The sequence below is a fragment of the Lemur catta genome, chromosome 2, assembly GCF_020740605.2.
Source record: "Lemur catta isolate mLemCat1 chromosome 2, mLemCat1.pri, whole genome shotgun sequence".
In the NCBI taxonomy this organism is placed as follows: domain Eukaryota; kingdom Metazoa; phylum Chordata; class Mammalia; order Primates; family Lemuridae; genus Lemur; species Lemur catta.
In genome coordinates, this window is record NC_059129.1 from 101,890,264 (window position 1) to 101,918,205 (window position 27,942).

Sequence of the window (27,942 nt, forward strand, 5' to 3'; positions counted from 1 at the left end):
ATTTCAGAGTAAGATATTTCATTGGTGAATTATTCCAAACATTTAAGGAAGAAATAATACCAATAATAAACTTTTTTCAGGAAATAGAGAAGAGAGCACTTTACAACTTGTCTTATGAGGCCAGCAAAATCTTGATACCAAAATCTGTCAAGAACACTGTAAGAAAATAACAGGCCAGTTTCTCTCATGAACATAAATACAAAAATCTTAACATAGCAGAAAATTGAATCTACTTTTTTATACAAAAGATAACAAATCATGACCAAGTGGAGTTTATTTCAAATACACAATTTTGGATTAACATCAGATAATCTGTGAAATTCACATTAGCAAATATATGAGGAAGATGACATGATTATCTTAATAGATGCAGAAAAATCATTTGACACAATTCAATACCCTTTCATGAAAAAAAAAAGTTTCAGCAAAATAGAAGCAGGACCATCCAATATATCTGCCTTATGTGCTTGTCCCTTCCCAAAAGACATGTTCTATAGACACACTGTGTTTGAACAATGCCTAGGGGATGAGGGAGCAGACTTGGAAGGAACCTGGGTCTTTGAATGCCCAGGAGTAGCAGAGGTGCTCTACTCCCCTGGATCATTCACATTAGCACCATTACATTACAGGGACTTAGAACAGCTTTGTTCTTTTAGCCACTGATAATTGTGTCTTTTTGTAAAAACAGCTTAGCTGTACCCCTACTAACACAGAAGCTGGCATGTGATGTAAAATAGGGTAAATTTCATTTGAAAACATGGAAGAACATTTGATGACCAAGATGACCACCCAGCAGAAATGTTTACTCAGAGAAGTTATGGAGTGTCTGTCTGTGCAGATTTTGTAAACAGGACTGAATTACCCCACAGAAAAACGGGGCCAGCTTGCTTATCAGTTTAAATTCTGGCATTTGCTAGAATAAAAATCATTGTTTTATTTTCGTACATATCACATTACCAAATGTTGTAGGCCTTTAAAACACTTGAAGTAGTGCTGATTTATGTCTTTTGGTAGATGGGCTTAATCCATTTATATTTTTTATAATTACTGATACATTTGAAGTTATTCGTACCATACTTCTTTTTGTTTCCTTTTTTTCCTCTTTTCCTGCCTCCTATTGGATTTCACAGTCCTCTCCCATCCCTCATTCCCACTTGTCTAGGAAGCTCTCGGTTGCACTTCTGTTCTTTTAGTAATCATCTTGAAATTTCTAACATTTCCTAGCAGAGTCTAAACGTTGCTCAGTATTTCTCTTTTAAACATGCCTGCTTTACCCCACCCAAGTCTGCTTTAACCACACATTGAACACCCCCAGACCCTGCTCAAGCTAATCTTACTATTTTTGTCTTAGAGCTTAAATTTTACCACTTTTTAAACACATAAAAAATGTATTTTTTGACAATTAATAATTAAATGTCCTTTTTTTTATGCTATCGAGGCCAGGCACAGTTAATCCCAGCACTTTGGGAGGCCAAGGTAGGAGGATCGCTTGAGGCCAGGAGTTTGAAACCAGCCTGAGCAGCACAGAGAGACCCCCATCTCTACAGAAATTTTAAAAATTTGCCGGGCTTAGTGACAGGTGCCTGTAGTCCCAGCTACTAAGGAGGCTGAGGCAGGAGGATCACTTGAGCCCAGGAGGTCGAGGCTGCAGTGAACTAGGATTCACCACCGCACTCCAGTAGCCTGGGCGACAGAGTGAGACCTTGGTGTCTTTAAAAAATAATAATAATAACAAACAAACAAAACACTATTGAAGAAATTTCCTGACAATCTCCTTTCTAAGATTTTTCTAAGATTAAATGAAGGCCTAGTGCTTGCCTGACACACAGTAGGTTCTCAATAAATGGAAAACCCATCCTCCCCAAATAAACAGTCATTTGTCTCTTTAAAGCTAGACATGAGTGCTCAGCAGCCATGAATCAATTCCTCTAGGTTTGGTCCATTTCATGGACAGTTGTCAAAGACTGACCTCTCTTTATGCTTAATTTTCTGAATTCTGTACTTGACTGTGTTGCAAGCTAAACAGTACAGGATTAAATGTTCTCATTTCTGAGCTGTGAAGTGTTGAAACCGATCAGGAAATGAAGACCGAATGTCTATCCTCTGGGAGAAGAATTAGCCAGTCTATGCTGCTGCCGCTCTTGGCTGCCAGTCGGAATGCAGCTGTTAAGGCAGCTGTTTAACTGTTTGCCCAACTTGAAAGGACACTCACTGCCAAGTGGCAAATATTTTTTATAACAACATTTTACTTTTGCTAAGAACAATAACAGTGCATTTTATTAAGCTCCAGCAGTGTGCCAAACATGACAGATTTATTACTCAGCAGGTTCCCAACCTAGACTGAACATGGATGCTCATTTTCAATATTTAGAAAAAGAATAAATGGGCTCCTAAAGGAAGCTTCTAAACAAAACATCTCTACAGTTTAATTATTTGTTGAAATGGCAGCAGATTAACTTAAGAAAATGAAATATCTCTGAAAGGAAAAATGAAAATCTAGAAATGTTAAAGGAAAAAAAGAAGGTTTCAATGTTTTAAATCTCTCTAATGCGTCCTAGTGGTGACTTTACTCCTGCTTGTCCGAGACAGGTGAGGGCAGTAGACCCCTTCAATTCATGGGTTCCAGGACTTCTGGATCACGCAGTTAATCTACACTGCTAATTAGAATATTGGCATTAAGTACTTAACAAACAATTATGTTGAATTTGACAGGCTGTGAACCAGGTAGGTTGGGGTTATCAACTATTTTTATTTAATGGTAAAGTTAGTATGCTGAATGCAGGCAGTGAAAATCAAGAAAACACATTCAAATGCCTAAGTATAATTTTCTTCCAAACCCAAATGTGCATGGATCATGATCATGTTAGATAGCTCTCCACTCTTGTTATATTTTCTGGAGCCAGAAGCTAATAGCTTCAAGAAAGTTTATGGAGAAATATTCTAGGTATTTACAGAGATCCCTTACCCACCAATTGTTTGTTTAGTTGAAATGTTACTAGAAGTCAGCAGTAACTGCCATTCCCAGCATTTAGTGTGTAATCCTTTGTCAAGACTGCAGAGGTGGGGCTGTCAAAGCTAGAGCAGAGACACTTTTTTGAAGGTAAACTGGGTTGAACAGAGGCATGGTCAATGGAAATTCTAACCTATATTTTCTCTACTGTTTACTAAATGGTAATTAAATAATAAATGACAACAGTCTAATCTGGCTCTTTCTTCAAATTGCAAAACCATACGTCTCCACAAAGTTGACATGATTTCTTTGACAAAGACCAAGTCCCACACACTAGGTGATGGTCACTAAGGGAGTCAAGCTTTGTGCTATTTTTTTCAGGGATACAGAAAAACAGCCAATACAAATCATGGATGAAATTTATAAGATCACTTCCACAGACAGGATCCAGTCGTTGGAGAAAGAACTGGCTGTGCAACTGACAGAACTGAAGTCCGAGATAGAACAGAGTTCTTTTCAGGGAACAGCGAATCAAGCGTACAGGTAAACAGTGGCCGTGAGAAGGTGTGGTCTTCAGGGGCTTTACTCCTCACTCTCACCCCATAATCTCCATCAGCCCCCTTCTTCTTTTTGCATGGACAAATTGACATTATCTCAATCTCAGATAAGTGGTATACAACGACAGTTTCAGGTACCCCTTTCTTTTTTTGGTTTTAATAGATTTAGGGGATACAAGTTGAATTCTATTACATGTATATATTGTATAGTGGTGGAGTCTGGGCTTTTGGTGTACCCATTACCAGAGTAGTGTCAAGTACCCCTTTCTAACCAGACTGCTGCCTCTAAGATTTTTCTGTATTCTAGTACTGTCAAGACAGATCAAAGCAATGTCTTGCCAAAGGGGAAAAAAAAATTCCTACATGTTCACAAATGCTACCATCTTTGTTACAGAAACTATTATACATATCATACTTAATGAAGAGATCTCATTTTATCTAATAATATTTTTATTGAATTTGACCTTGATTTTGATGAGAAATTTGAAAGCCAAAATAATGCTAGGTATTTGGTAATGAATTCTGCAAACTGATGTTCTGTTAGGAGCTCTTCTATCTGTAAATGTTGCCTACGATAACAGACAATCAAATTCTTGTGGAGAAATAGGGTAGCCAGATCAGCCCCCAAGTGTCAAGTCTTATGGGCCCAGGACCTTCCTGTCCCTCTGTTACTACCACCATCGAGCCAAAGGAACAATAGGAGAACCGTGTTAGGGTGAGGATGGTGACGGGTGCAGAGAGAAGATCAGAGAAGAAACAGTAAGTAGGTGAATTAGTGCTTCATTCCAAAGACAATTCTGAAGATCCAGCATTTAGTATATTTTATGCTTGGTATTTAAAGCCATTGGGCGTCTGACAAAAATCAAGGATTGTGTGATGAGGTGGAAAGATCGTGGAACCACGCAAGCCATAATTTCTCACAACTTAGGTTTTTTTAATTTGAAAAATGAGGTTAAAATATGTATCTTGCCTACTTCATAAGGGTGTGAGTATCAAATGAAATAATGCATGTTAAACATTTTGAAAATTAGAAAACAGTGCAAAGATCAAGTGTTGATATTATTGCAACTTAAATGTCAAATTGTCAGACAAGTGATTCCCCCTCGTACATTGTGATAAAAAAGGCTTTCTCAAGTCTCTTTGAACAGAGTGATGGGAAATCCTGGATACCCTTATTTGTCTACTCCCCCAAACCACCCAACACTGCACCTGGAAGAATCCAGCTGTTAATTCCAATAAATACTTCTTGAGTACCTTCTTTTTGCCAGGTGCTGTATCTGGAGTCCAAGGAGTAGGGAATGCCCACTGCTGATAATCACTGTAGCATTCTCATTTCCCACTAGACTGAAAAATCTATTGAGAACTGGAGGGTATCTGTGACTTACTCTTCTCTTTTTTCCTTCTTTCACTTCTTTCCTTTCTTTCTTTTCTTCTTTCTTGCCTTTCTCTGTCTCTTTCTTTCTTTCTTTGTTTCTTTCTTTTTTGCTCTTTCCCTCATTTTACTCCCACGAGCCCCAAGCCCAAGACTTTGCAGTGGTTAAGTGTTTCATCCATGCTTGCTGAATGAATAAATGTATGAAAGTGCTGAATGAACAATGCTAGAGGAACGAATGAGTAAATCTCCTTTTGTGGGTTGATGTATACATCACTTACGTTCACCAACAGTGTTTAGGTCATTCGCAGGCACTTTGAGGTTAACAAGAGGAAAGACAAGCTCTGAGTGAGGGAGGGTTGGGTAGCTAAGCCCAGGACTGCCATCTCCCAGCATGCCAAAGACCAGGAGACGAGAGGGCAGGGGAAGTTTTCTTCTGTTTCCCTAACTGCCTGTTTATAGCTGATCCCCTTTCTGGTTTGTTACTGGTTCTCCACCTCCACAGAGACCACAGCCAGGATCCAGTAATCACAGAAATTATACTTTTGATTTACCAGTGCTTTTATTCTTAATGCCCTTTCAGAGCTTGCCTCTTTTTTTTTTTCATTAAACCAAAATGTGAGGAGATAAGGGAGGCATTATCTACAACTTGGGGGGGGGGGGCGGGAAATTTGACACAAAATGTCTAAATGGGTTATGTAGGCTCATGTGGCTGATGGATTTCCTAACTGTCAGCCTTGTGTTCTTTTCACAGGACCCCTGCCTCCCGTGGGGGAAATTGCTGGCAAGTGTGTATACAAACTATGTATTTTTATCTTCCCTTAAAACTTATCTGTGGGGACTGATAAGGTCAGATGAATAATATTAACCTAAATTTCACTGCCTACATCCCCCTCATAATCTCTAGGTGGTCTCTCACATGTATTCTACAACTACCTGGTGTGGCTCCCTTACCAATGTCTGCAAAATCTCATCTTGAGAAAGTTATGTCTGCATCAGGGTTGCTGTCCCCTGATATTCCCAAATCTACCAAGCTGTGGAATGTATCTTACACCAAATGGGGAGAGCTCTGCTCTTCCCGACCCAGGGTCTTACCTCTTTGCTGGGACCTGACACCTTGTGCCTCCTTGTGTCAGAGTTTCTGGTGAAAACAACTCCCTCATGACTGGGCTTGGACAGGAATCCAAGAGGCTGCTGAAGCAGCCACTTCAGCTATAAATGTTTTTCATAGGAATAAATAATTTTCTGGAAGCAGAACATTTGGTTAATATAATTTCCAAAGCTTTTCATGTTTGATATTTAAGGGTCATCTTTACCCCCAGATAATTCATCAAGAAGACAAAAATAAAAACATTTTGTTTAAATGACAAGATACTGATTTTATGAGTCAACTAGGGTGAAAACAAGATCTGATAAGCATAGTACTTACCAGAGATAGGGTTACTGGAAATAAAAATCCTCACCATTGTGCCCTCCCTACATTCCGGAATAGAAAATAGTGGGGTCAATCAAGGGTGTAAGGAAAGACTATGTTTGTGTAGGGAGGAGAGAAAAATTGGCCCAGGGAAAGGTTTAGCAAACATGAGGTATACACAAGAAACATTCTGAACAAGACATAAGAAGGTGGCCTTTACATGCCCACAACAATCCAGTATAATATGATATACTTATTCAGAAATGAGCAGTTGTGAAGAGTTACAGATTAATCAGGACCTAGCTATAATCTGGTCTATTATAGCTTCCATAATTACAGCTTCTATTGCATAAATCTTTCTACAGCTCTGTTCAAATACCAAAGGACATTTCTTACTTTAGAAGAGAAAGGGAATTGGCACTAAAGAAAACCTTACAGGTGAGTAGGAGAGAAGGCTATTTCAATACAACAATAAATTTGATTTTGCTCACTTGTTGGAAACTTTTAGCAGGGAAAGGTTTTTTGCAAACAAACAACTGATGTAATTGACAGTGGTTACAAGAAAAAAATAGACCAATGTTAAGCTTACTTCTGGATCAGTTCAGGCCACTGTTTCCTTGGAAATGTCTGATTTTGTGATATTTGAAATTTTACAGTTCCTTGATTTGGGATGTTTAAACAAGTTGTTTGGGTTTAGGTGGCCGAGTCGAAGCCCCTTGTTGTTCAGGCAGATGTCCTGCAGAGGGAGCTAGAGAGCTGCCTAAGAAGAGAGTACACGCCTGAAAACTTACCTTTGCTTCTGTTGCAGGTAAAAGTGATTTGCAGTTTGAAAAACACATCTGGAATTTAGTAGAAATGGGTGAATAAGCCTGGCTTTGGGGCATATCCTCTGGCCAGGATAAGTTTTTGTCTACATGTGTAGTTTGAAGGGCTTGGTTAGTGTAAATGCTGTTGTTTGTTAGAGACCTGAGACCTATGCCATAGTTCAGTTCAAAGTCACTGTAAAATTGACTAAGTTTCTATAAAATACTGCCTGTGCTGGTATTATGGGGCAATACAACATTGACTAAGACAATTGAAGCCCTCAAAAAGCTGTTGGCTGACCTAGAGAAGACATTTCTAGAAATATCTCTTAAAAAAATAACTCAAGACATGGGAAAAAGGATTTCCCATAAAGGATTGTTATTGTGACATTATAATAAAAGTTTAAAAAATTGGAATTGCCTGAATATCTCCCAAAAGGAGAAAGAGTTAAGAAAAACTAAATATATCAAAAGGAGAAAGAGTTAAATGTGGTACTGGTATTAACAGAATATTATTCTGCCATTAAACATTTTTAGCATAATTATTATATTATGTAATATTAGTTTATAAAAACTAATATGTGTATGTGTGATAATAATGGTCAAATAATATAAAGAAAAATCACTTGAATAACTTAGACCAAAATGTTAGCAATTACTATGTTTGGATGGCAGGGTAATGAATTTCCTCTTTCTACTTTTATATATTTTCTAAATTTTCTATAAGCATGTATTATTTCAATTTTTAAAATTCTTTACTTCTGTTATAAGTTGTATCTTCCCTATGTATAAAAATTAGTTCTTTAGCAACTAGTTAGCAATTAACTATTAATCACAAAGAAACAAAAGATACTGAGATTCTATTTTCAAGTCAAACTGTTGTCACTGTCTTCATTCAGGATTCTCTTTCCCTACCATTCTTGGCATTTTTCTTTCCTTTGTGTGTATCAGTAGTTCTCAGTGGAGAGGGGAAGGGGTAGAGCTGGAGGACATTTTTGTCCCCCAAGGGACATTTGGCAATGTCTGGAAATATTTTTAGTTGTCACAGTTTGGGGCGGAGGGCACGGTTGGTTGCTACTGGCATTTAGAGGGTAGAGCACAGAGATGCCAACCATTTTACAATGCATAGGGTAGCCTCTCACAACAAAGAATCACCTGGTCCCAAATGTCAACAAATAGTGCCAAGGCTGAGAAACTCTAGTATAGTCTAAATTTCCATATGATGTCATTTGCCTTCTGTCTGAAGAACTTTCTTTTTTTCCCACCACACTTTTTCCAGTGAAGAACTTTCTTGTTGGCTCGGTGCGGTGGCTCACGCCTGTAATCCTAGCACTTTGGGAGGCAGAGGTGGGAGGATCACTTGAGGCCAGAAGTTTTAGAACATTTCTTATAGTGCAGGTTTACCAGGAACAAATTCTCACAGTCTTTGTTGTTTTGAAAAAAGTGTTTTCCCTTAATTTTGGAAAGATATTTTTGTTCAATATAGAATTCTTGGTTGGAGGCTTTTCTCCTTCATTACTTTAAAGATGTTGCTCCATTCTCTCTGGCTTACACAGTTTCCATTTCTGAACATAAAATGTCTTTTTGTTCTCTGGATGCTTTTTAAGATTTTCTCTTAATGGTTTTTAGCTATTTTATTATGGTGTATGTTGATGAGATTTTCTTTGTGTTTCTCTTGCTTAGGGTTGGTTGAACTTCTTGGATGGTGGGTTTATTATTTTCATCAGTTTTTGAAAAATTTCAACCATTATTTCTTCAACTATATGTTCTGTACCTCTCCTGGGATTCCAATTACACATATGTTAAACCACTTCATATTGTTCCGTAGACCACTGAGATTGTTATCTTTGCAGTATTTTTTACCTTGGTGTTTTATTTTGTATAGTTCCTATTGCTGTGTCTTCAAGTTTACTAACTTTTTTTTTATGTAATGTCTAATTTGCTTTTAATCCTATCTAGCCAATTTTTCATTTCAAGAAGTTCCATCTTTTGGATATTTTCCATTTCTCTCCTCATTATGTTTACATTTTCCTATCAATCCTTGAGCATGCTGAGCATATTTACAATAGTTCTTTAAAAGTTCTTGTTCGCTAATTTCACCACCTCTGTCATTTCTGAATCTGTTTCTCATCATTGATTTTTCTTCTGCTTATGGATCATGATTTCCTGTTTTTTTGTATGTCTAGTATTTTTTTATTGATTGCTGAAAGTTGTCAGTTTTTTATTATTGAGTGCTGAATTTTTTGTATTACTTAGAGAGTGTTGGATAGGCAGTTAAGTAACTTACAGATTAGCTGAATTCTTTCAAGGCTTGCTTTTAAGCTTTCTTAGAGATTTAGAATAATCATTACTAGAAGCATAGTTTATCCTATTACTAAAGTTTTTGGTGTCTCCACTGAATGTCCCAGGTATTCAGTCAAGACCTCTCACTCCAGCTGGTTGGACTTAAACATCTCCCAGCTCTGTAGGAGCTCTGAGAATTGTTGAGTTTACAATGTCCCAGTCAGTTATTCTTTGTGCAGCTTCCTGGGGTTTCATCTTCTGCATGCATGGCTTAGTATTCGGCAACAGACTCAAAAGGATCTCCATGCAATTTCTGGAGCTCTTTCTCTGCATAGCTTCCTCCTCTCCAGTACTCTGCCCTGCAAACTTCAGTTGACTCCACTTCCCAAACTTCATTTTCTATCTCCTGAGCTCAGAGAGATCACCTACTCTGTTTAGGATTCCTTTTCCTGCTTCAAAGCTCAGAAACTGCCTTCAGGCAGAAAACCAGATTGGTTGTAGGGCTTACATAATTTGTTTCCCTTCTCCCAGGGACCACGGTCCTGCATTGCCTGTTGTCCAATGTCAGAAAACAGTTGCTTGTATATTTTGTCCAATTTTCTAGTTGTTTATGATAGGAGGGTAAGTCTAGCTTTAGTTATTCCATTATAGTCAGTATTATTTTCATGTCAAGAAGAAAACGTTTAAAAGAGTTAGCTTATTTAACTATTTTTAAGTATAAATAAAATTTCTGATTTGAGGTTAAAAGCTATAGTCTTACCTATACATGACCTATAGTAATGTACTTTGTATTTTTGGCTCATAATTTCAGTTCTTAAGACAAAATTTTAAGCTCAGCTTTAGATAATTTGACATTTATATCATTGGTAAAATTGTTTAGTAACATAAATTAGCTTAAAATCTATTGACTTGGCAATAGATCATAAAGATTTAGAAAGTCTGCTTGCTTTATTTAAATTTGAATGGTATCTTGAGCCAGGCTTCTTAATTTTATGATCTTCATGTGGAAAAATACATCTTTCCAAAACAACTAGAGACTGATTTACCTATTGTTAGTGTAACACTTAATTCAATCTTCCCACTATAATTACATTCTGCTAAGTGCTTATTTTTGTTGTTGTTAAAGTATTACACAGACAGAATTACGCAGCTGGTCCAGAGTAAATATTTGCACATGCTTCGGTGGAAGAAGTTTTGCCAGCACAGTAAGATCATGGAGCAACTTTATCCTCTTTACAAGGTAGGAAGCCCATGAATAGAACCCGCAGGCTGTTTTTTTTTTTATATCATACAACAAGGATGTCAACTTTTTGAAAGTCACAGCTAAAGACAGGAAAGAAACTAAAGGGTGTACCTTCCTATGTGTTCTGCCAGTGGCAGAAGATAGTGGTACCATTTCTTAAGAATGAGATTAGAAGCAAGTTTTGTATGCTAGGAAATGCATTTTCTTCATAGACTTGGCCTCCTCAGTCATAGGCAAAAAGCTCAGAAGCCGACTCCAGTTACTAAGCGTCCTTATGCACTGACTCTTTGCTTCGAGTCCATCTCCTTCAAAGTTCCGAGAATATGACCACCGCCCTTGTCAGACAAACTCAGAATATGGAAGAATTTTGGGATTCCAAGAGCCCCTAACTTGCCCCCAAACAGCATTACCCTATCCTTGGAAGCAAATGATACAGAGAATAAGGCTTGCAAAAAACCTTGCAAAAAAGTTCTGTCTTTGTATCTCTCTGCAACAGAAACAAGTTGGCTACATTATGCAGGAGTACAATGATGCCATTCAGAGAGCTGAAAGATTGTCTGTTGCTCGGGAAAACTTCCTTATGGGAAAAAACAATCCTCCGAACTTAGTGACACAGGAAGACCTGACTATTTACACGAAGTGGTTAGTGTGTCACCTACACTCTGTCAGGACTATTCACCACTACCTGCAGGTATGTGAAACATAGCGGTGTGATGCTGTGGTGCCCTTCCAGGAATGGGTAGCACATTGTTTTCTCACACCAGTCACTTGGTTTTAGATTCTCACTGTTTCTGTACTCCACTTGCCCTACAAATGACAGGAATATAATGGGTAACTGGCTTTTCTTTTTTAAACTTGAAACCTTTTTCTTTTGAAATCTTACTCTACTAAAATCTCTCCATTAATTTAGTTTTCCCAAAGATGTACTATTTCATATTTATTCTATAAGTTCCCATTGTAATCATCTTGTTCAGGATTTACACTCTTTAATTTAGATTCAATTTTTTTATCCAGCAATATTTAATGAGGGTCTAATGTGTGCCAGATGCTTGTCCTAGGCCAAGCAGCAAAGATGTGATCTTTGCTGAAAAGTAACTGGGTCCTAGGCCGGTAGGAAGATGGGCAAGTAAATCTTCAACTGAAATACAATGGGGTAAGGAAGGATAGAATAAGTATAAGCACAGGGTAAAGACAGGCACAGAGGAGAGGCCCTAATTCAGGCTAGAGGCATCAGAAAGGAATAACATGATCACATTTCCATTTTAGAAAGAGTATTATTTTGCCACCTAAATCTTTTCCTACTCTCTGTCTCATCTCAGTGACACCACCACCCACAGAGTTGTCCAAACCAGAAACCTGGCCATCATCCTGGCTTCATCCCTTCCCCTCACCCAGTCCAGTCGCTGTGGGCTCTGCCTCTGATACCTCTCCCCAGTCACATGGTGTTGTAACCATCTGCTCCTAAGTCTGAGTCCTCCACTATCTCTTTGAGGTTGTATCTTGTCTTATTCCTCTTTGTATCCCATGCACTTCACATAGTGCCTCGTCCGTTTTGGGTGCTTGATCGATGTAGACCTGGCTGGGGGTTAAGGTCAGAGTCAATAATAGTACTAGGTCTCCCAGCTCCAAATTTAACCACTCATCATAGGGCGGGTTACTGAGGTTCCACCTCTACCTCTGTTCTTCTCTGTCAAAGCAAAAGGCTGCCCCTGAGCCTAAGCCTGGCAGCTTCTGTGAGAATTGTGTTGATGTTTGGCCTCTTGGCTGTGCCCTTCTGCAGGCCCTCCAGTATCTGCCCATCTCCAAAGTGCTGGGTGTAGTTGTCAACCAGGTCCCAGAGGTCAGTCAGGAAACTGAAAAGGTCTGTGTCAATGACATTGACCCTGACATCCAGGGTGCTGCATCTCCTGGCCCTATGGATACCAGCATTTCAGGTAAGAAATTAGTCTTCTTTCCCCTAGGGTAATGTGGAGAAAATAAGACTGTGATTTTGCACATGTGCTTTTTTGTCCCATGGTCTTGCTGAATTCTTTCTATATACCAAAAGGTTCTATCTTCTTAATAAAATGTCTTAATTTAATATTTTCTGATGGGGAAAAATAAACACTTTCCTTAGATATTTTTTATCTTCATCCTTACAACTAGCAGATTCAGAGAGAGGGAAAAAGGTATATTTGAAGTCAGGAGTCCTGGGCTGTTGGCCTATTTCTGTCATGGCCTCACTGTGGGCATTTCATCTACCTGGGCTCCAATTGCTCATCTTCCTAATAAACCTTTCAGAAGAAGTGATCTCTAAGGTTCTTTCCAGTTTTAATATTGCACAATTCTAAAATAATTTTCTCATCTGAATCAATTTAATACTCTTCCTGCCCTTACCTTGTGTTGCAGATGACTAAGACACCTAATCAGGTTTCTGAGTGACATTCTTGCTCAGAATATGTACAGGGCATCACAGGAGTGCCTGGGAGAGGCAGCCAACCCCAGTAGTGGGGCATCTCAGAAGGCTTCTCACAGGAGGGGAGTCTTAACTAGATCCTTAGAGATGAGAGGGAATTAGCCAGGTGAAAGCAGGTGAAGGCTCTCACTTTCTTTTAATTTGTTGGCTAATTTAGAAATAATATTCTTAAATTGACCACAAGGAACTATAGGCAGTTCTGCTCCCACTAGGTCCTTCCCCAAAAGGTCTGTTGGGTTTCTCCTGCAGGCTGTGAGATGGTGAGGGGTCCTTGCTAACTCCCTCAGAAACCCAGCTCCAAGGACTTGTCGGATCCCCCTGGCCAAGCGTGGTGCGGACTGTAAATTGTGGCAGAGATTGGGCAAGGAGCAGAATGGTCCTCCCATCAACAGAGGGGGTCCTACCCCCAGCTATCTCAGAGAACTCTGTTTTCTCTCCCTAATGGTGTTCATTGGTCCTGATGCTCTTGATGTTGGATTTTTTTACAGGGTCAATGAGAAAGGAAGCTGCTTTCGTCCTACCCCAACACACAACAGAAACAGGAGAACTGAAACCTCAGCTGAGGCTCCTGCTCTCGCATTTCAATATCCCATACGACATAGAAGAGCTAAGGGACTCCACAAAGGAAATGGAACTTTTTTCCCTGGTACTTGATACTTTTTTTTTCCTTGCTTTCTTTTCTTTTTTTTTTTTTTTTTTTTCTTTTTTTTTTTTGAGACAGGTCTCACTCCGTTGCCTGGGCTAGAATGCTGTGGTGTTAGTCCAGCTCATAGCAACCTCAAACTCCTGGGCGCAAGCTATTCTCTTGCCTCAGCCTCCTAAGTAGCTGGTACTACAAGCATGTGCCACCACGCCCAGCTAATTTTTTTCTATTTTTCAGTAGGGATGGGGTCTCACTCTTGCTCAGGCTGATCTCCAACTCCTGAGCTCAAACAATCCTCCTACCGGAGCCTCCCAGAGTGCTAGGATTACAGATGTGAGCCACTGTGCCTGGCCAGTATACTCTTTCTTAATACAAATATAAGTGTTTTGGAAACAAAACACTAGTATTTGCCATGAAGTTGCATATGTGACTGCCAACAATTATTTCTAGAGTGACAATATAAAATAGTAATAGGTGAAATTTAGATTAGCATTTAGAAAGAACTTCCTCTCTGTAAGAGTAATGGGACTCTCATATAGTGAACCCAGAAGGATTGTAGGACTCATTTTTATGCAGAATTTAAAGCAAAAGGTGGGGTATAGCCTGTAGCAGATCATATAAATGTAACCAAGATTTGACAAGTTTGTGTGGCAGAATTGTCCAGCATCTAAAGCCCTCCGGTTTTCAAAATGTGTTGCAACAGCTCTCCTTATTGACAAAGTGCTTTACATTCAATAGAGTATACACTGTGTGGTGATGTTTGAAGTCATGCAGTCTTCTCTGCTTTAACACAGTGTTGCACATCCTTACAGAAAACCCTCAAATTATTAAAAGCCAAGTTTAAACTTATTTCAAAGGGAAAAATAGGGCTATGGGTAGAGAGCTTCAGATTTATAACAAATTTTTCATCAAGAGTTTCAACAATAAAGGTTTTTTTCTAGCTCTAACTGTATATTATTTGCAAATGTACCTATTTGCTAGATAAAAATAAATTGATTGATCCATACAGGCAAAAATCAAATCTGAATGTTTTTGAATGCTCTTCATAGAAGAAGTAGCCACTATCTCCTCGATCACCATTTGCTTGACCTTGAAGTTTCACTTGCATTTGTATTTGTCCCAGCACCATTTTACCAGAAAGATTTCTATTAATATGTGACACAGCCTCTTTAAGCTCACTGGAACCAATGGCATCACATGTCTTCTGGTTTCTTCTGAGGGATGATGTTCAGCTCTTGCCTTTCTTTCCATGTTCCCAGCAGCACTGTCTCCAGCAGAGTGCTTCTACGGGGGTGTCCTCACCCTTCTTATCACTGAGTATTATGATAGGCAAAACACAGAATCGGAATAAGACAGTTTTTAAAAAGAATCAAAATAAATAAAAGTAAATTGTAGCACAGTTATTAATGATAAGAAAACATGAGGCTAGCTGAGCACGCCAGCAAAGCAGCCTTATTTCTAAAGAACAATCCGTCTCCTTTTTATGGTGATAATTTCCACTTTTTTCTTATAACAGTATTTTGTGAAATGCTAATTGTGCTCCCAAGATAACCAATTACATTACATCAACTTTTTTGTGTTGGAAGAGTTCCTATATTTAGGTGCTGTTTATTCTGGAACTCTAATGCCCTAGAGCAGGGTCAGCAAACTACAGCCTGCAGCCCATCACCTGTTCTGTTAAAGTAAAGTTTTATTGCAATACAGTTGTCTTAGTCCATTCAGACTGCTCTAACAAAATGTCATAAACTAGGTGGCTTATACACAACAGAAATGTATTTCTTTTAGTTCTGGAGGCTGGAAAGCCCAAGATCAAGGAAGTTTAGTGTCTGGCGAGGGCCCACTTTCTGGCTCATAGATGACACCTTCTTGCTGTGTCCTCACATGGTAGAAGGGCAAGAGTCTCTCTGGGACTTCTTTTATAAGGGGACTAATCCTATTCAGGAGGGCTTCATCCTCATGACCTAATCACCTCCCAAAGTTCCCACCTCCTAATCATCACCTTGGGAGCTGGGATTTAAACGCATGAATTTTGTGGGGACATAAATATTCCAACCATGGCAACAACTATGCCCATTCATTTATGTATTGTCTATGGCTGCTTCACACTACAATGGCAGACTTGAGTAGTTGCAATGGAGACCTGGTGGTTTGTAAAGACTAAAATATTTATGGCCTAGCCCTTTAAGAAAAAGCTTGCCAACCTAGCCACAGACCAGCGCTGTGTCGCTGAACTTCCTGCAATGATGAGTATGTTCCGTGTCTGTGCTGTTCGACGTGTTAACCACTAGTCACACATGGCTATTGAGCACTTCAAATGTGGTTAGTGCACAAAGAACTAAATTTTAAATTTTATTTAATTAATGAATACACATTTAAATGTCAAACAGCCATATGTGGCTGGGGCCTACCGTATTGGACAGCATAGCCTGGGAGGTACCAGCATTGACTGAAAGAATCTTCAGCTCTGTGACTCATGAACTTGCTCATTCATTCCAGACACCTTTGTGGTGGCCCCAGTTTGTGCCAGCACTGTGGCAGTTCTGTGTGTGTGTGTGTGTGTGTGTGTGTGTGTGTGCATGCACGTGTGCTAACATACGCAGAACACAAGATTTACCATTTTGACCATGTAAAGAGTTCAGGTCAGTGACTTTAGGTACATTCACATTGTTGTGCAACCATCACTGTGTGGTGAGTTCTTGAGATTCACAGTCTGTGCCCTCAAGGAGCTCACCGTGCAGTGAGGAAATCATGACACAGTGTGGTAAGTGCAGTGATGAAGGTGCCAGCACAGGCTCAGTGGGCTGGGCTCACTCTGGAGAAGGATGGAGGAAGTATGGGGCGTTTCCACAGTAGGAAGTTACGTTGTAGGAAGCACACGTGTAAGTGCTATAGCCTCAGTCTGAAAGTAAGGTGTGAAGGGAATAGGTTGAGGCACCTTAAAGAGTTTTAACAGATTCTGGCATCTGGATTCCTCTCTAGTTATATCCTCATTAGGCTTCTGAGAGCAGGATTTACTTAACCCTTAAATTTTCTAGTTTATCCAAATGATCAGAAAAAAATGAATGTATTTCCAAAGTTGGATAATTTGCTTTCCACTTATATTTAGATTCCAGCTAAAAATACATACAAATAAATATGTTAATATATTTCAGAATAAGTAACACAGACAATTATGGAAATGAGCTGACTGAGCATATGTGCCACCCACGTATGCTCATTTAAGGTCCTATCACAATCACAGTCGTGTTTTATAAATCAGTTTGACTCCAGGGCTATTTCAAATATAATCAGTGGCTGTTTTTGAAATTGGCTACAATATGAGACTTTTTTTCTGGGTTCCACTTCTCTTTTCTTAATCCTGTTTAGGTTTCCCAAAAATTTCAAGCCGTCTTCACAGAACAACAGAGAATGCAAACATTTCCAGACTACGAGACTGGGATAGCTAAAGCGGAGAATTTGGGTTTGGCAGGACCTGCTATAACCCTGAAGAAGACAGCTAACTGGATTTCCTTTATAAAGGTAAGGAGGCCTGTCAGTGATGTGAGCAGTGTCATGAAGTGTCGTCCAACTAGGCCAGCCAACCTGGCAGCACCAGGTCTGTCTGGCCCCTGTTGTCCCCCTCCTCAGTGCCCTCTGCAAACTGTCCTCCAGGACCAAGAGGGGATGCCTACCTGTCCTCAGGGGAGGCAACTCAGAGAACCTGGCCTTGTGTACCAGGATCTCCCAGCCCTTTGCCTGCCTTGGCTCTGTGTTGAAGTTAGCCACGCTGATTCACCTCTCTGGAAGGTTCCCAGACACCTGTACCCCGCTCTACTGAGTCCAAACTCCCTGATGGTTGTTAGATCAGATACTTGGCAAGAACAAAGGTTAACACACAAAGGTGTAATTGACTTGTATAAATCCAACTTTTTAGTCAAAAGCTATTTATTTGGTATATACTGTGTGTCCAGTACGGCCCTTGGTCTTGGAGATACACAATTCACAAAAAATACACAAGTAAGCAGATTAAATAAGATGATTTTAGGTAGTGCTAAGTACAGTCAGTTCTCATTATTCAAAGGAGTTGTGTTCTAGAAAGTCACCATGAACACTGATTTAGTGAATACTGAATTGTTACCCCCAGGGGAAATAGGGTTAGGTTCCTGCGAGCCTTTGGTCATGGGGACATTGATCAATACATAATTTTGTTTCATGTTTCTTTTTAGATATCTTAGTTAATGTATATAGTTGCTTCATTAACATTGAACTCGTGGCAAATGGCTATAAACAAAGCTTATCTAACACATGTATTTTCTCCACAAAGTTTACCACAGCCTTCTTATGCTTAGGAACATTAGACAGCACTTCAGCTTTAGACTTGGGGACTGTTTTCAACAGTGAAATCACCACCAAAAAGCACAAAAATGTGAAAAATGTGGCACTAACTAGACCACAGAAAGGACCCTTATTTATAGTATGCAAGCAGAGACAAGAAGGCAGCGTGTTGCCTTGTTCAAACTTAGCTGGGAACATGCCCATTGGGCGACTCAAATTCTCACCACTCTGCGCATACCTACGAATGACTATGAAAGCTCCTCTGGTATTGATTTTGAGGTCACAAATGTTAGAGAAAAGGCAAAATTGCAAATATTGAATTCACCTGTTCATGAACGGTGTAGTGTCATCTCAGATGGATCTACTACCTCTCACAGGCCAGGCACCAACAGGAAATGCTGCTGCTGGCCCCCTCCATGGGATTTTTGAACTCATGAAGACCCATTCCAAGACCTCACATGCCCTAGCACTGAGGCCAGATCCCATTTCAGAAGGTCCTTAAATCTCTTTGCCTGCGACTTTTATTAGAACCATTCTGTTATGTTGTAACTATGAGTGAACTTATTTGTCCACTAGATCAAGCCAAAATGTGATCCATGGCAAAAGAAGCTTTTGACCAAACTAAAAGAACGGAGAAGAATAGATGTATTAATGCAACTCCAAGGAAAGTTTTTGAAGGTAAGAAAATAACCATTTCCTTGTAGATAAGATTCTTGCTAAAATCATTCTCAAAAAAAAAATGGAATTTTCTTTCCCTTTTTAAAAATGTTTGCATGGATTCACTATGAAGGCTTTATTGGGAACTTCCTAATTTAATTGCCAAACTTTAAACATGCTGTTAGCTTTCAGTAGAGAATAAAAAATTGTCCAAAGAACTGGATTTTAGTCAAGCATTAATACCAAGTCTCTGTATAAAATTGATCTAGTCATATAACCTCCTTGAGCCTTAGTTTCCTCATCTGTGAAACAAGAATATTGCACTAAATGATCTTTTTAAAATTTTTTTTTTTTATACACTGATTTCTATTGATTGCTATATTTCCTTTGCTTCAGAGAAGTTGACCCTTTGTTTTTTTGTTTTTTGATTTTTTTTTTTTTTTTATTTCAGCTCATCATGGGGGTACATAAGTTCAGGTCATATACATTGTCCATGTCCTGCCCATCCCCCCGAGTCAGAGTCCCAAGCGTGTCCGTTCTCATTCTCCAGACAGTGCGCCTGGCACTCATCATGTAGTCTTTTTAAAATTTTTAATCGACATATCATAATTTTACATACTTATGGGGTACAGAGTGATATTTTGATACATACAATGCATAATGATCAAATCAAGATAATCAGCATACCCATCATCTCAAACATTTATCATTTTTATGCTAGAAACATTCAAAAAGCCTTTCTTCTAGCTATTTGGAAATATAAAATAAATTGTTATTAACTATAGTCACCATACAGTGCTATAGAACACTAGAACTTATTTCCTCTATCTAGCTGTAATTTTGTATGCTTTAACCAACCTCTCGCTATTCCCCTCTCTCCCCTTCCCTTCCCAGCCTTAGAAACCACTATTATACTCTCTACTTCTATGAGATCTTTTTAGCTTCTACATATGAGTAAGAATATGTGGTATTTGTCTTCCTGTGTCTGGCTTATTTCACTTAACATAACGTCCTCCAGGCTCACCAGTGTTGCTGCAAATGACAAGATTTCATTCTTTTCTATCGCTGAATAGTATTCCATTATGTATGTATACCACATTATCCATTTATCTGCTGATAGATACTTAGGTTGATTCTCTATCTTGGATATCGTGAATAGGGCAGGAAGGAACATGGGAGTGCAGATGTCTCTTTGATATACTGATGATTTCCTTTCCTTTTGATTTGTACCCAGCAGTGAGATTGCTGGATCATATGGTAGTTCTAATTTTAGATTTTTGAGAAACTTCCATGCTGTTCTCCATAATGGCTATGTTAATTTACATTCCAACAGTGTATAAGAGTTCCTTTTTCTCTGCATCCTTGCCAGAATTTGTTGTTTTTTGTCTTTTTAATAGCCATTCTAATTGGGGTGAGATGATATCTCATTGTGATTTTGAGTTGCATTCCCCTGGTGATTAGTGATGTTGAGGATTTTTTTGCATATTTGTTGGCCATTGTGTATCTTCTTTTGAGAAATGTCTATTCAGATCCTTTGCCCATTTAAAAATCAGATTATTTGTATTTTTTTGTTGTTGAGTTGTTTGAGATCCTTGTATATCTGGATATTAATCTCTTGTCAGATTCACAGATATTTTCTCCCATTCTGCAGGTTGTCTCTTCACTCTGTTGATTTTTTTCTTTGCTATTCAAAAGCTTTTTAGTTTGATATAACGTCATTTGTCTATTTTTGCCTTTATTGCCTGTGATTTTGAAAGTGTATCCATAAAATCTTTTCTAAGACCAACATTCTGAAGTGTTTCCCATATGTTTTCTTCTAGTAGTTTTGTAGTTTAGGGTCTTATATTTAAATCTTTAATTCATTTTGAGTTAATTTTTGTGTATGGTGAGAAGTAGGGATCTAGTTCCATTCTTTTGCAAATGGATATTCAATTTACTCAGCACCATTCATGGAAGAGACTCTGCTTTCTCCAATGTATGTTCTTGGTGCCATTGTCAAAAATCAGTTGGCTGTAAATGTGTGGATTTATTTCTGAGTTCTATATTCTGTTCCTTTGGTCTATGTGCCTGCTTTTATGCCAATATCATGCTATTTTAGTTACTATAGTCTTTTATAAAATTTCAGAATATTAAGGGGATATGAACGTTTTGGTTACATGAATTGCTTTTATACAGTTTGAGTCAAAGCTATAAGTGTATTCATCACCCAGATAGTGTTCATTGTACCTGGTAGGTGTGAATTTACCCATCCCCTCTGCCCCCCCCACCTGTTTGATTTCCATTGAATTTTACTACTGTATCTGTACATGAGTATTGATCAATTAGTTCCAATTTAGTAGTGAGTACATGTAGTGTTTGTTTATCCATTCTTGTGATACTTCATTTAAAAGGATGGTCTCCAGGTCCATCACAGTTTTTAAAAAAGTTATTAGTTCACCATTTTTTATGTGGCTAATAGTCCATGGTGTATATATAGCACATTTTATTAATCCACTCATGTATTGATGGGTGGTTTCCACATCTTTGCAATTGTGAATTGTGTTGCTATAAACATTCGAGTGCAAGTGTCTTTTTTATAAAATGTCCTTTTTTCCTTTGGGTAAATACCTAGTAGTGGGATTGCTGGTTCAAATGATAGGTCTACTTTTATTTCTTTGAGGTATCTCCATACTATTTTCCATAGTGGTTGTACTAGTACCGGCAGTACCACTGCTGTTGTACCAGCAGCATATGAGTGTTCCTATCTCTCCGCATCCACGCCACCATCTGTCGTTTTGAGACTTTTTGATAAAAGCCATTCTTACTGTTACTATAGCTTTGCAGTATATTTTGAAGTGTGACGCCACCAGCTTTGTTCTTTTTGCTCAAGATTGCTTTGGCTGTTTAGAGTCTTTTGTGGTTCCATAAGAATTTTAGGGTTGTTTTTCTATTTCTGTGAAGAATGTCAGTGGTATTTTAATAGGGATTGCAATAAATCTGTAGATTGCTTTAGGTATTATAGTCATTTTAACAATATTAATTCTTTCAATCTATGAGCATTAGATATCTTTCCTTTTTTTTCATCCTCTTTAATTTCTTTAATCAGTGTTTTATAGATTTCATTGTGGAGATCTTTTACCTCCTTAGTTAAATTTCTTTGTAGGTTGCCACATCCTCACCAACACTTTGTTACTTTATGTTTTTTTTTTTTAATGGTAGCCATCCTTATGGATGTGAGGTGATATCTCATTGTAGTTTTGATTTGCATTTCTCTGATGGTTAGTGACATTGAGCATCTTTTCATATGTTCATGGCCATGTGTGTATCATCTTTAGAGAAATGCCTATTTAAGTCCTTTGCCTATTTATTTATTGTAAAAGACTCTGCCCATTTTCTAACTGGTTTGTTTTGTTGTTGGTGAGTTGTAGGAGTTCTTTATATATTCTGCTTATTAACCATTTATCAAATATTTTATTTGCAAATATTTCCTCCCATTTCATAAGACTCTTCATTTATATTGGCTCTTAATTTCTATTAATTGAAATTGTGTCCATTGATGCACAAAAGTTTTTAAGTTTGATGTAGTCCCATTTCTCTATTTTTGCTTTTGTTGCCTGGGCTTTGAGTGTCACATCCAAGAAATCATCACCAAATCCAATATTATAAATTGTTTTCCCTGTTTTCTTCTAAGAGTTTTTATAGTTTTAGGTCTTACATTTAGGTCTTTAATGCATTTTGAGTTTATTTTTATATGGTATAATGTGAGGATATAACTTTATTATTTTGCATGTGGATATTTAGTTTTCCCAACATCATAAGTTCAATATATTGTCCTTTCCCCATTGAGTGGTCTTGGCACCCTTGATCATATATGTGAGAGTTTATTTCTGGACTCTCTATTCTAGTCCATTGGTCTATATGTCTGTCTTTATGCCAGTACCACACTGTTTTGATTACTATATCTTTGATATTTTTTGAATTCAGGGCATGTGAGTCCTCCAACTTTGTTGTTCATTTTCAAAATTGTTTTGGCTATTTGGTGTCCCTTGAGATTTCCTATGAATTTTAGGATGATTCTTTTCTATACCTTGAAAAAATGCCTCTGGGATTTTATAGGGTCTGGAAAAAATGATCTTTGAGGTTCTTTGTGATATTAAAGTGATGTAGTAGTATGTTTGTCACTGAAGTAGAAGTTCAATTCTGGGATTGTTATTCAATTCTTTACCTCCAGAAGAGAAGAAAGAACATTTACTTAGCTCCTCCTATGTGCCGGGATTATCACAGCAATCTGGGGATAGACATCATTAGTATTTTTGTTAGGTTGACCTGCCCTGTTCTGCATGGAAAAGCCAGCAGGGATACAGCCAGGTCTGGGTCCTTATAAAGCTTGTGCTTTCCCTACACTCCCCTGCTGCCTCCTCCTCCATCTCCTGGCAGCCTCGTAACAGCTGCCAGAGTTTGCCCCCCAAGCTGATGGGTGTTTACCTTTTCAGTGATGCCACAGCACTTGTTGGGGTGCCACCTGCTATTGTCTTCAGGGAGTTGTAACAGAATTTTAAAAGATCTGCTATGTATATTTGAATACTTATAATATTGAATGGACAAACATATTTGGGGAATCATGATGCTGAACTTTAATTTTATTTTTTAATTGAATAAAGTCCCACCTACAGTTTCTTCCTTATTCATGTGTATGTGACTAAATTCTTGCTGAGAAAAAAGGAATATGCTTCTCCTAACCATTCCTTCTCCTCTCTGTTCTACCTGAGATTTCTGACCCTGAGCGAGTAATGCAAGTGCTCCAAGCTCATGCTGCAAAGACAGTCATGCCGGCTCCACATCGTCCTCCTTTTGTGGCTTCCCAGGGTTTGCATCAGTGCAGCTATGACCAAATCTGGGAGAATATTTATAGCAACATCAACCTCTATCAGGTATAACAGGAAGAACTAACCAATATGCCTTTCTGTTCCACTTGCCACCTGTGTGTAGGCCTTAGGAATTTACTTTGGTAATTCTTCTGAGACCCTCCCCACCAAAGCTCTATTACCTAGCCAGGTTTATTTTCATTATAAGAAAGACTAAGTGCTAATTAAAAAGAGGGATATAAAAAGGTACAGTATAAGATGGTGTTCCTACCAGGACAGATACTTAAACCAGTAAATACCAATGCAAGGCTGTACATTCTAGTGCTAAGCACCCAAGGAGTTGGACAGTTATTAAATATTGTGAGTGTTTAGAGGGAAAATGATCCCCAAAGTGTTGGTTCATTGGGGAAAGCATCTTGAAGGAGAGGAAATTGAGCTGGATTTGAAGGAAGCATGGGGCTTAAGGAAGTGGAGAGAAAAGTAGGGAGAACATTCTAGTGGGTGCAGCATAGCAGTGGTGCAGAGGAGAGGTTATATGTGATGTGTTCAAGGCCAGTTTGGTTGAGTGGAAGATTCATGTGGAGATATAGTGAGAAGGAGGAGAGATTTTGTTGTTGTTGTTTTGGTGGGGGGAAAGTTGAAAATGTCCATAAATTCCGGATGAAGAAATTTGTTCTTTATCCTGTAAGAAAATGATACTTACATAGGTATGTTTTTTAGGAAGGTTAATGTGGCAACAGAGTGTTAGTCGGATTGAAAGAGGGAGAGATTGGTGGCAAGGAAGCCAGCTAGGTGTCCTGCTGTGTAGGATAGGCATGAAGTTGAAGGGACATTTATATGCAAAGCTAGTGGATATCTGTCTCTACAAATGGCACTAGAACATTTTTTAAGCTCTAATCTGCTGTTATTTGTCACTCTAAAAGAAGAGCTTTATTTCATTTTCCCATTTAAGATGGGAAGGCCAAATACGTTTACAGCCTAAGAGGAAGGAGCAGCAGAGAAGAGATAGAAGCTATGAAAGGGAAAATGTGAGAACCAGGTGACCATGGGGAAGAGGAGGGGGTAGGATGAAGAAACCAGGTGGAGGAGTAAGTTTGAGAAAGGAGATTGACATCACTTCCCTTGAGGAGAAGGAGATACATAGATTTTTCAGGTGCAGAAAGGTAAGATCTGGGTGCCCTTAACTGGCCCTGGCTGTCTCAGAGAGAGGAGGTGGAGGTTGTCTGTGTGAGTGAGGTGGAAGGTGAGCGAGGCATGTCAAGATGTGCATCACTAGGGAGAAGGCCACAGGGCTGTCAGTGAGAGACTACACGGGTGACTGCATAGCCAAGGGGCCCCAGTTAAAGTAAGTTGGCATGAATTTGTAGTGAGCCCATTTTGCATAAATTCTATTACTTTTACCTCTAAAGATAATTGTAGAGTGACTGAAAATTGTATGAAGTCAAAGGTGTGGGGAAGTTGAATAGAATGCTGGAGAGAGAAGCAGTGTCATGGTCCATCACCCCAGGCTGGACCTGGGGGAAAGTGAGACCTGAAGGGGTCCAGTGAGTTACGGATTGGTTGGAAGTGCACACACACCTTCCATAACTTTTCAATTGTTTGGACAAGGATCTAGAGGAGCTAAAGAGAAATGCAGGAGTAGATGCAACATATCATAGCATGGACTTCCCTGGCCCCTGAATTTCCTGACAGGGCATGAAATTACCAGTGATAACTATCCTTGGCTAGCATCCTGCCAGAGTTGAGGAAATACCTATGTTTTCCCTATCCCATTGCCATTTCAAACTAGAGTATGTGTCACTGTTCAGGAAGACCTTATACTAACAAGGGGGCATTTAAAAACATCTGACTCTCCCGTTTCCTGAACCAAACTTATGGGGTAGGGGGTAGAGGAGAAGAAGGTGAGGAGAAGGCAGAGCCAGCCTCAGGTATCTCTGAACAATGTCTCTGCTTCTAAGATCCTGGGCAGTTTACGTCTTGATGCTGATGTACTAATCATCCTGTACCTGGGAAGTTCTGGTATGAACACCTGACGGCCAGCAACACAAATCTGTTTTCCTCATTGAGTGAGAGAATCGGGGGTGTTAGACTCCTGGGGACCATACTGGGGTGAGAGGAGGTAAATAAGAGTGAGGCAGGATTTGAAGGAGTCAGAGATGAAGAGCTTCATGTCTGAAATGGAGAAACAATAAATAAGGTCCAAGGTGTGGCCTGGCCAGCAGGTGACTGAGTTGTAGCAGTGCCCATGGGCACTTAGGGGACAAAGGAGGTTACCTCTGTGTGATGACGGTGCCAGTGAATAGCAGAAGATGCACAGTGAGAACAGGAGATGATGGACCAGGCAAGTGTTGAGTGGCAGAAAACACCAGGTTAGGGCAATAGCGTGAGAAGCTGTGATAGAAATGGAGGTAGGGATGGCTCCTGCTTCCCTTCTCCCAGGCCCGCAGTGGAGGGGAGAACTAGCACCTCTTGCTTTTCTCTCTGCTCTTGCAGAGGGGACGGAAAGTCAGGTGCTAGTCGGATGTAGTCTGTGCTTTTGCCAAAGTCTGTTTTGAATGCAGCTTCCCAAATGTTAAAGAGCAAAAAAAAAAAAAAAGAAAGAAAGAAAGGAAAGAAAAGAAAACCACTTCCTCTGGTTATTTACTGACTTATAAATGTTGTTCTTGGAGTTGCCCAAAGGGAGAAGAATATGAGCACTGCATTTTCAAGTTGAATTATGGTAAATAGAGCATAAAGAGACTTAAAATACCTATAGCTTTTCAGATTCCAGAGGGGGGGGCTTGAGGGGAGACAAATCACCCCACATATTACTGTCGTGAAAGTTTTCCAGTTTCTCATTCATGGATGCTGTCCTTGTGCCAGGAATTGTAGTCAGCTTGGGGGATGAAACAGACCCAGTTCCCGCCCTTGGGAGCAACACACAATAAATAAATGAAAAAAGGAGTAAAGCTATTATCTCTAACTTGTGAGTGCCATGGCGAAAACCACAGGGGGCAGAGGACAATGCATGGATAGAGGTCAGCCAAGATCTCCGGGCAGGGGGAAGGATTTGGGTTGAATTTAATGAATGAGAAGGAGCTAGCCAAGCCAACAGCCTGGAAAGGAGCTTTCTGAGCAGGGAACAGAAAACAGCACTGGGTTTAAGGAAGGAAATTCTGAGGTCCCAACCAACATTTTCCACTTTTCTTCACATTTTCCCATGGGTGTTGCTTACTGACCTCTTCGAATATTTCTGCTTTGTCCAAGTGTCAGCCTGCCCTGTGTCAGGGGCCCAGTGGTAGCATCCTGACATTCTGAATGTTGAATGCCAGTCAGATCCGATTAGAATTAAGTACAAATGTGGCAGCTTGGAGGAGTTGCAGGAATGTGGGTATGAATCTTAAAGTTCTGTTTTGCAAGCATGTAGCAGTCAAGTACGAATTTTAGCATCTGTATGCTGGTCAGCGCCCTGAACCTGAAGTTGGCAAGGGGCAACCAGTACCTCGTGACAAATAACTTTCTTAAGGGCCTTCTGCATGAAGGAAAACAAACCTCACAAGACTGTCCATTTTGACAGCTCCGAGAGAATATAATCACTAACTCCAGCACAACTTCAGAACAACTTCTGGTCATTTTTCAGTGAATGCCATTCGCCAGTAACCTTTCTTTAGGGGGTTTGTTTTTTTTTAATAAACAGAAAAGCTGCAAAGATAGTACAAAAGAGTTCCCACATACCCCTCACCCAGTTTCTCCTATTATTAACATCTTACGTTACTGTGGCACGTTTGTCATGCCTAAGAAACCAACACTGGTTCATTACTGTTAACTAAACCAGACTTCATTTGGATTTTACCAATTTTTCTGTCCATGTTCTCTTTCTGCCCCAGGATCCTAGTCAGGGTACCACATTGTCTTTCATTGTCGTACCTCCCCAGTCTCCTCTGGTCTGTGACAGTTTCTCAGTCTGCCCTTGTTTATATGACCTTGACAGTCTTTAGGAATACCAGGCAGGTAACCTGTACAACATTCCCTAATTTGAGTTTGGCTGATTTTTTTTTCTATGGTTATACTGGGGTTACAGGTTTTGGGGGAAGAAGAATATCACAGAGACTAAATGCCCTTCTCATCACATCCTAGCAAGAGAACAAGACATCAACATGGCTCATTAGCGGTGATGTTACTCTTGCTTGTTTGGCTAAGCTGGTAGTGTTTGCCAGCTTTGTCCACGGTAAAGTTACTGTTTTTAGAAATTAATTTTAAACTACAGAAGTAATAAATAATGTCTTGTCCTTGTAAAAAAGTGAAACATTACTGAAAAATTCAATTGCCCTTTGACTACTCTCACCATGCTGGGCCCCATTCCACCTCCTTAGAGGCAAACACTGTTAGTGCTTTGAGCCTTGTCAATGCATTTTTATGCATATATGT

At 39.2% G+C, this 27,942-nt stretch overlaps 1 protein-coding gene across 7 annotated transcripts in view; it reads left to right on the plus strand.

The window, feature by feature from the left end:
* Positions 1–27,942, plus strand: part of LOC123633144 — a 153,384-nt gene that overhangs the window by 20,108 nt on the left and 105,334 nt on the right. For 6 of the 7 annotated variants that reach the window (XM_045544145.1, XM_045544146.1, XM_045544143.1 and 3 more), the window contains exons 2-11: positions 3,332–3,493; positions 6,659–6,731; positions 6,991–7,101; positions 10,506–10,619; positions 11,119–11,313; positions 12,403–12,556; positions 13,566–13,723; positions 17,087–17,239; positions 18,611–18,712; positions 23,440–23,601. In XM_045544145.1, the coding sequence (XP_045400101.1) occupies positions 3,360–3,493; positions 6,659–6,731; positions 6,991–7,101; positions 10,506–10,619; positions 11,119–11,313; positions 12,403–12,556; positions 13,566–13,723; positions 17,087–17,239; positions 18,611–18,712; positions 23,440–23,601 (1,356 nt within the window). In that variant the 5' untranslated portion in view covers positions 3,332–3,359. Of the gene's footprint in view, positions 1–3,331; positions 3,494–5,633; positions 5,668–6,658; positions 6,732–6,990; positions 7,102–10,505; positions 10,620–11,118; positions 11,314–12,402; positions 12,557–13,565; positions 13,724–17,086; positions 17,240–18,610; positions 18,713–23,439; positions 23,602–27,942 lie in introns of those variants that run through there. The other variant, XM_045544144.1, reaches the window with a different exon arrangement.